Source organism: Castor canadensis, chromosome 14 (assembly GCF_047511655.1).
Source record: "Castor canadensis chromosome 14, mCasCan1.hap1v2, whole genome shotgun sequence".
Taxonomy (NCBI): Eukaryota; Metazoa; Chordata; class Mammalia; order Rodentia; family Castoridae; genus Castor; species Castor canadensis.
In genome coordinates, this window is record NC_133399.1 from 15,428,570 (window position 1) to 15,436,617 (window position 8,048).

At 40.8% G+C, this 8,048-nt stretch overlaps 1 protein-coding gene across 1 annotated transcript; it reads left to right on the forward strand.

Moving 5' to 3' along the window:
- The first annotated feature begins 6,260 nt into the window (after positions 1–6,260).
- LOC141416677 (uncharacterized) lies at positions 6,261–7,720 on the forward strand. The gene has a single exon (XM_074053846.1). The coding sequence runs from the start codon at positions 6,353–6,355 to the stop codon at positions 7,583–7,585; it is 1,233 nt and encodes a 410-aa protein (XP_073909947.1). The 5' UTR covers positions 6,261–6,352; the 3' UTR covers positions 7,586–7,720.
- The last annotated feature ends 328 nt before the right edge of the window (positions 7,721–8,048 follow it).

Below are 8,048 nucleotides of genomic sequence, written 5' to 3' on the forward strand. Positions count from 1 at the left end.
TTGTCACCTACACTGACTGCAGTATTGAGGACACCTGCATGTCCCGTCACCTCAGGAAATGGGAAATGGTGAGAGCGGCACAGGCCATCTGCAGCCGTGGGGGGAGGGGCCGTTGGAACCTGAAGCGGAGGTGGTGCTGCCTGGGTCCCCTGGGCTCCGGACTCTGCGATCTGATTCCACCTTTGGCGCCCCGACCCTGGGTCCCCAGCGGCCTGTGGGATGGGACTGGTCAAGCGGCCGGAACCCCGTCCTGTCCTGAGTCCCCTGAGGCGACTTCGTCCCAGCCCGCAGCCCTCGCTGGACAGCTTCACCCGCAAACCCAAGTCTTCCCAGACCGTGCGGTGATGCGGGAGGCCATCAATGACTCCCTGCTATTTATGACGTCTGTGCGTGCGGGGTCGGGGCGCTGCTGTGCGGGGACCTATCTGTCCTTTCTCTAGGGTGGGGCCCGCGTTTCCTGTGAGACTTTCAGGCTCAAGGGAAATGGGGCTTAAATTCCACGACCTGTCTTGTTCCCTCAGACCAATGCTTCTTAGCACTGCTAAAAATTTCCTCCTATCCTCCACATTGCCAGGCCCACTTACCTGCACATGTGATTGACGTTTAAGTTGGAGCAGATGTGTTCCTCTCTCTGACATGACTTCTTAACTGTCCTTATGGAACAGGAGTTTTGGATGCCAGGCCCAAACTTCTGAGATTCCATATGCCAGGTCCGGGCACCCGTCTCTTAACGCCAAATAAAGAGGCATGGTGAAGGCAAAGAAAAATTTATTACACAGCTCAGGACATGCCCTGGAAGAGGCACAGTAAGCACTCAGTGGGGGTATGAACTCAGAACCTACACCTTAAGCCACCCCACCAGCCCTTTTTTTGTAATGTGTTTTTTCAAGATAGGGTCTCTTGAACTGTTTGTCTGGCTTCAAACTGTGATCCTCCTGATCTCTGCCTCCTGAGGAGCTAGGATTACAGGTGTAAGCCACTGGTACCTGGCACCATTGTTCTTTTTTATTCTCCCCTCCCCGTTTCCCTTCCCCTTTCATCTCCCTAGTAGTCCCAATTTTGCTATCATGACCTTGGGGTTTTTGCTGTTGTTCTAGTTTTCACAAATAAAAGAAAATATCCAGTATTTGAGTTTGTAGGAGACTGACATTGCATTCAACATGGTGATCTCCACTTTACAGTAAACAATACAAATTTCTTTTTAATAACTGAGTAAAAGTCCATTGTGTATACATACCACATTTTCTTTATCTATTCACAGGCTGATGGGCACCTAGACCGATTCCATAGTTTGGCTTTTGTGAATAATGCTGTGATAAACATGGATATACAGGTATCTCTGTAGTATGCTCGCTCACTTTGATTCTCTTGAGACTATGCCCAGAAGTGATATGGCTGGATCACATGGAAGTTCCATATGATCAGCCTCCATAGTGAGTTCCACAGTACCTGAGTGAATTTACATTTCCACTAGCAGTGAGTAAGAGTTCCTCCACACCTGCACTCCTCATCCTCACAGCATTTGTTGTTATTTATTGATAATTGCCATTCCAACTGGGATGAAATGGAATCTCATTATAATTTTAATTTGCACTTTCCTAATTGTTAAGAGTATAAAATTTTTCATGCACTTCTTGACTGTTTGTTCATCTTCATTTGAAAAGTGTCTGCTCAAGGGCTGATGGAGTTGCTCAAGTGATAGAGTGCCTGCCTAACAAACGTGAGGCCCTGAGTTCAAACCCCCAGTACCATAAACAAAAAAGTGTTCACTTCCTTTACCCAATTATGGATTGACATATGCTTTTTTTGCTGTTTAATTTTTTAAGTTATTTATTTGTCCCCTTTCTCTTTTTTTGGCAGTACTGGGGCTTGAGCTCAGGGCCTACACCTTGAGCCACTCCACCAGTCCTTTTTGGTGATGGGTTCTTTCAAGTTAGGGTCTCTTGAACTATTTGGCTGGGCTGACTTTGAACCGTGATCCTTCTGATCTCTGCCTCTAGAGTAGCAAGGATTACAGGTGTAAGCCACCGGTGCCTGGCAGTTACTTGTATGTTGTTAATATCAAACCCTTATTGGATGAATATCTAGCAAATTATTTAATTTTGGTTTTTTTGGTACTTGAGTATGAACTCAAGACCTCACGCTTGCTAGGCAGGCACTCTGCCACTTGAATCACTCCACTAGCCCTTTATCCAGATTGAGTATTTTTGAGATAAGGTCTCTCGAACTATTTGCCAGGGCTGGCTTCAAACCAAGATCCTCCTGATCTCTGCTTCCTGAGTAAGTAGGATTATAGGCATGAGCCCACTGGCACCCAGCTACCAAAGTTTTCTCCCATTATGTAGGCTGTCTCTTCATTCTTTTGTCTCTTTTGCTATGCGGGAGTTTTTTAATTTGATGCTGTTCTGTTTGTCACTTCTCACTTTACTTCCTGAACTATTGGAAATCCTTGGCTATGCTGATGTCACAGGTGTTTTAAAGATTCAAGTCTTAAATTAGGGTCTTGATGCATTTTGATTTGATTTTTGTACAGAGTGAGAGACAGGTCTGGCTTCAGTCTTCTACATGTGGATATCCACTTGCTGTATAGGTTGTCTTTTTTCCAGTGTATTTTTTGGAAACTTTTGTCCAGAATCAGAGGGCAGTACCTACTTGGGCTTATTTCTTCTATTCCAGTGGTCTACACATCTGTTTTTGTGCCAGTACCATGCTACTTTTGTTACTGTGGCTCTGTAATGTACTTTGAAGTCAGGTTCTGCTGTCATTGCTGTGCTTTTTGAGGATTGCTTTGGCTATTCAGGGTCTTCAGTGTTTCCATATAAATTTTAAGATTGTCTTTTTCTGTATCTATAAAGAATGTCTTTGGAATTTTGATCGGAATTACATTTAATTTGTATATCGCTTTTGGTAGTATAGTCATTTCAACTATTCTTACCTACAAACATGGTATTATGTCTGTCTGTCTTCTAGTGTCTCCTTCAATTTCTTTCATCAATGTTTTGTAGTTTTCATTATAGAGATCTTTCACCTCCTTGGCTAAGTTTATTCCTAGTGTTTGTTTTTTGCTGGTACTGTCATTGAACTCAAGGCAGGAGCCCCCTAGGCTTTTTTTCCCCTTCTTTTTAAGGCTATTTTGAATTGTATTATTTTCCTGATTTCCTTTTCTTAGTATGTTTGTTATTAGTATATGGAAAAGCTATATATTTTTGTGTGTTGATTTTATAACCTATTTTGCTGAAGAGATTTATCATGGAGTCTTTAGTATAGAATCATATCATCTGCAAATAGGGATAATTTGACATCTTCCTTTCCTATTTGTATATCTTTTCTTTCCCTTGCCTATTCCTCTGGCTAAGAATTTAAGTACTTTACTGAGTAAGAGTGGTGATGGTGGATACTCTGGTCTCATGCCTGGTCTTAGAAGAAATGTTTTCACTTTTTGCCAATTCGATATAAAGTTGGCTATTAGACTCATACACACCCTTTATCAGGTTGTAATATGAATCATCTATTCTTAGTTTCTTCAGAGCTTTCACTATGAAGCATGTTGAATTTTGTTAGTTTTTTTCTGCATGTCTTGAAATGATGATGCGATTCTTGTTCCTTGCTTCTGTTTATCTGCTGTGTTATGTTTATCAATTTGTGTATGTTGAACTATCCTTGGATCCTTGAAGTGAAACCAACTTGAGATCATGGTGTATGATTGTCTTAATGTGGTGTTGAAGCTGTAGTTTGCAAGACCCTATCTCGAAAAAAACCATCACCAAAAAGGGCTGATGGGTTGGCTAGAAGTGTAGGCCCTGAGTTCAAACCCCAGTACCAAAAAAAAAAAAACAACTAGAGTCCTAACTGGACCTTGGACAGTTGTTAGAGTAGCCAGTTGGTCCTCTTCCTGACTTATCCCTACCTTGTCCCATAGTTGACCACTACACTAGTTCTTTCCCTACTTTTTCTGTCTTGACCATGTGTGATTTCTCAAGTTTTGACATCTTGGAACTTTCAAATAGTGTTATAACTGTTCCATATAAAAGCCTTCTAGATGTGTTTTGTTTTGGTTTTGCTTTGGTGTGTTTCACACATGCTCCTCTGTGAGGTGGGGACCAACCTGTTTCCTCGTTTATTTCAGTGGTCATGGTATTGAGTCCTTTTCAAGATGACTTCTCAGGGCTTTGAAAAATAGTGCAAAATACATTGTTTGGACATTAGAAAAAGTAACTGGACTTCAGATTGCTTTAACGCTTCAAGTACAGGAAGTAGCAATGGAGTGTTTATCAATTACTCTTCCGTTCATGACAGTTCCTGCTTGTTTGCTCTGGTTTGCAACAGTTGCATTTTCATTTCATGACTCTTCTTTAATTCTCTCTTTAAAAATCAGGTATAAGCTTCCAAACATTCACTACCACTGTGGTCACAGAGGTTGTAATCAGTTCTTCAACAAACAAATTTTGACTGGAGTTGTGAAATATTATCTGCCAGATCACCTCATCGATATTATACATCTAGTGTGTATTTGGCATTCTGATCAGCTAGGCTTGCTTGGATGAATATACAGATCCATAATTCAATCAGAGGTATAAGAGTTAAGCAGACTGTATACTGTTAGTAGAAACTGCCTCAATACTGAGTGCCTTTTTTTAGTGTGCTGGTGAGGTCCATCCCAATAGTAGTGCCCAGATACCATAAACATAGAACTTTGTTCTCACTCATTTCTAATAGCATGCAGTCTTATGACAGCTGGACTGTTAGGAGTTCTGTGTAGTAGGAATTTGTTCTAAGACGTTCCACAGCCTCAGTGTCAAAAGTGTAAACATTGGTACCAATTACAAAACAGGTGACCATGTTCTACTGTTGATTTACCAAATAAATCCAGACTAGTGTCAGAGTAGGTAGTGAGAGTATGTGAGTATGGATAGAGAGTAAGAGTGTGATTATCATAACCTGGAGTGAATATTTGAAGAGCAGATTATCATGTGACCATCTTATGAGGTGAGTCTGCATTTTCAGTGCTGTGACATTCAAGAATCCTCTTGGAAATGTGTGTGGGATGTTTTTAGGAACCAGTGACCTTTGAGGATGTGGCAATGAATTTCACCCCAGAAGAATGGTCTTTGTTGGATCCTTCACAAAAGAAGCTCTACAGAGATGTGATGCTGGAAACCTTGAGGAACCTGGCTGCTGTAGGTAAAGACATTATCATTCCCTTAATTGATCAATGAACTACTGTTTGTTGCTCATTGGTGCTGTTGCATGATTTGGAATATGGAAAAGGAACTATTTGGGTGAGTATACATATATGGTCATATTATATCATGAATATATCTGGAATCCATTGATTTTTCTATAATGTTGGATAAATCATAGTAATTTCTCTGGGTTTATATTTTAGGAAGAAAACAGGAAGAAGAAAATACTGAAGATGACTACAAAAATCCCAACAGAAATCTAAGGTAAGTTGGACCCACAAGAGAAAGTAGTGTACATCAAATATCATGGAGTGAGAGGAAACTTTAAAACCAAGGAAATGATTCTGTTATATCCAGCTGTGTATTGATTTTTGTTTTGTTTTGGGTGAGATTGGAGTTTGAACTCAGATGTTTGAGTCACTCCTCCAGTCCATTTTGCTCTGGTTATTTTGTAGATGGGGTCTCACGAACTTTTTGCCCAGACTGGCCTTGAACTGTGATCCTCCTGATCTCAGCCTCCAAAGTAGCTAGAATTACAAGTGAGGGCCCTGTAGACCCACTATAAATTAATTTAAAAAGAGAAAACTTTCTGTAAAACTGTATATAGACTGAGCATCCAAAATTAGAAAAACTAAAATGTTTATTGTGCCTATATTGGAAATATGTGTGGCACCATGACAGTACAAGGGATCCTTTCCAGTGGTTCAGTACACTAAAACATTGCTCCATGCACAAAATTATTTAATATAGCGTGTCACATTACCTTTGGGTATAAGTTGTATATGAAGTGAAAATGAATTTTAGGCTTAGACTGGGCCCATCTTTAGCATATCTCATCTTTAGTAATGTTGCATTAGATATTAAAGAATTTTAAATTCCAATGTTTTTGGTTCCTAGCATTTCACATAAGGAATACTTATTTAAAAGTGACACAGACTTTCAGTGTTCGTCAAATGCCTAACTTTGAAGTAATGTTACATAGCCACATATGAATATGTTGATAATCACTCTCCTCAAGCCCTGCTTTAGGACATTCAAGCCATTCATGTTCCTGAATCCTTACAGGACATAAAACCAATCCTTCTGGTAAATCAATACTAAATATTATCAATCTCCCTCTCCCTCTCCCTCTCCTTCTCCCTGTCCCTCTTTTTCGTTACAGAATTAAAATGACAGAGAGGCTCTTTGAACAAGAAGAAAGTAGTCAAAGTGTAACCCAACAGATTCTAGAGCATATTGTGAACCAGAAAACTCCTCTTGGAGTGATACCATATGAAAGCTGTGTGTGTGGAGAATTTGCTAGTGATGGTTCATCCATAAATGTGCCCCTCAGAGCTCACACTGCACACAAACCATGTCAGTATCAGAAACACATAGAGAAGTCTTATAAACATAAAGAATGTGGGAAAGCCTTCAGTTACTCCCGAGGCTCTCAAAAGTGTGAAGGTTCTCGTACTGGAGAGGAGAAACTCTCTGGAGGTAAACCATGTGATGAAGCCTGCAGGTGTCTTAGTTCTGCTCAAAATCGTGAGAGCACTCACAGTAGAGAAAAAAACCATGAATGTGAGCAACATGGGAAAGCTTTCAGGAGAGGCAATCATACTAAAATACATGAAAAATTCCACACTGGAGAGAAGCAGTTTGGATGTAAACAATATGGAGAAGCTCTTGGGCCTCCCAGTTACCTTCACAGACATGAAAAAAATCACACTGAAGAGAAATGTGAATGTAAGCAATGTGGAGAAGCCCTCGCTAGGTCCAGTAACCTTAAAAGACATGAAGTAACTCATTCTGTAGAGAATTCCTATGTATGTAAGTACTGTGGGAAAGCACTGGCTGGTTCCCAACACCTCAAAAGACATGAACGAACTCACACTGCAGAGAAGCCCTATGTATGTGAGTACTGTGGGAAAAGATTTGCTTGTCCCAGTCACCTTCAGACACATGAAAGAACTCACACTGGAGAGAAGCCCTATACGTGCAAGCATTGTGGTAAAGCCTTCGGTTACTCACATTACCTTCTCATTCATGAAAGAATTCACACTGGGGAAAAACCCTACGTATGTAAACTTTGCGGGAAAGCCTTCACTTGTTCCAGTGCCCTTAAAAATCACGAGCGAACTCACTCTGGAGAGAAACCCTATGTATGTAAGTATTGTGGGAAATGCTTTGCTTTCTCTGGCCAGCTTCGAGGACATGAAAGAACTCACACTGGAGAGAAGCCATATGTATGTAACCAGTGTGGGAAAGCCTTCACTCATTCTAGTCATCTTCGAGGGCATGAAAGAACTCACATTACAGAAAAACCCTATAGATGTAAGCTGTGCAGTAAATCATTCTTCCATCCTGTTTACCTTCAATTACATGGAAGAGCTCACACTAGGGAAAAACTATGCATTTAAGCAGTGAGGGAAAGCCTTCACTCGTATCAGTCAGCTTTTCGGACATGGAAGAATTCATAGTGAAGCCAGGTCTAGTGGTTCATGCCTGTGATCCTAGCTAGTCAGGAGGCAAAGATCAGGAGGGTTGCAGTTCAAAGCCAGTCTAGACAAATAGTTTGTGAGGCCCTATCTTGCAAAAATCCATCACCAAAAAGGGCCTGGTGGAGTGGCTCAAGCAGTAAAGCACCTGCCTAGCAAACATGAAGCCCTGAATTCAAACTCCAGTGCCACCAAATAAATAAATACATAAACAAACAAACAAACAAACAAAACACTGTGTTCATACCACATGTATGAAATCTGTGTCTGAAAACCCTCACCCATCAAATTTTCTTTGCTTTCATGAAAGGAATACACAGTGGAGAGAAACCCTTTCTGTGAAAACAGTAAGCAAAAGTAAAAGTCTTCAGCTTACCAGGATCAC

Bases quoted from the DNA above. Each gene is read 5' to 3' on its own strand.
- LOC141416677 (XM_074053846.1), top strand. From the start codon at position 6,353: ATGACAGAGAGGCTCTTTGAACAAGAAGAAAGTAGTCAAAGTGTAACC.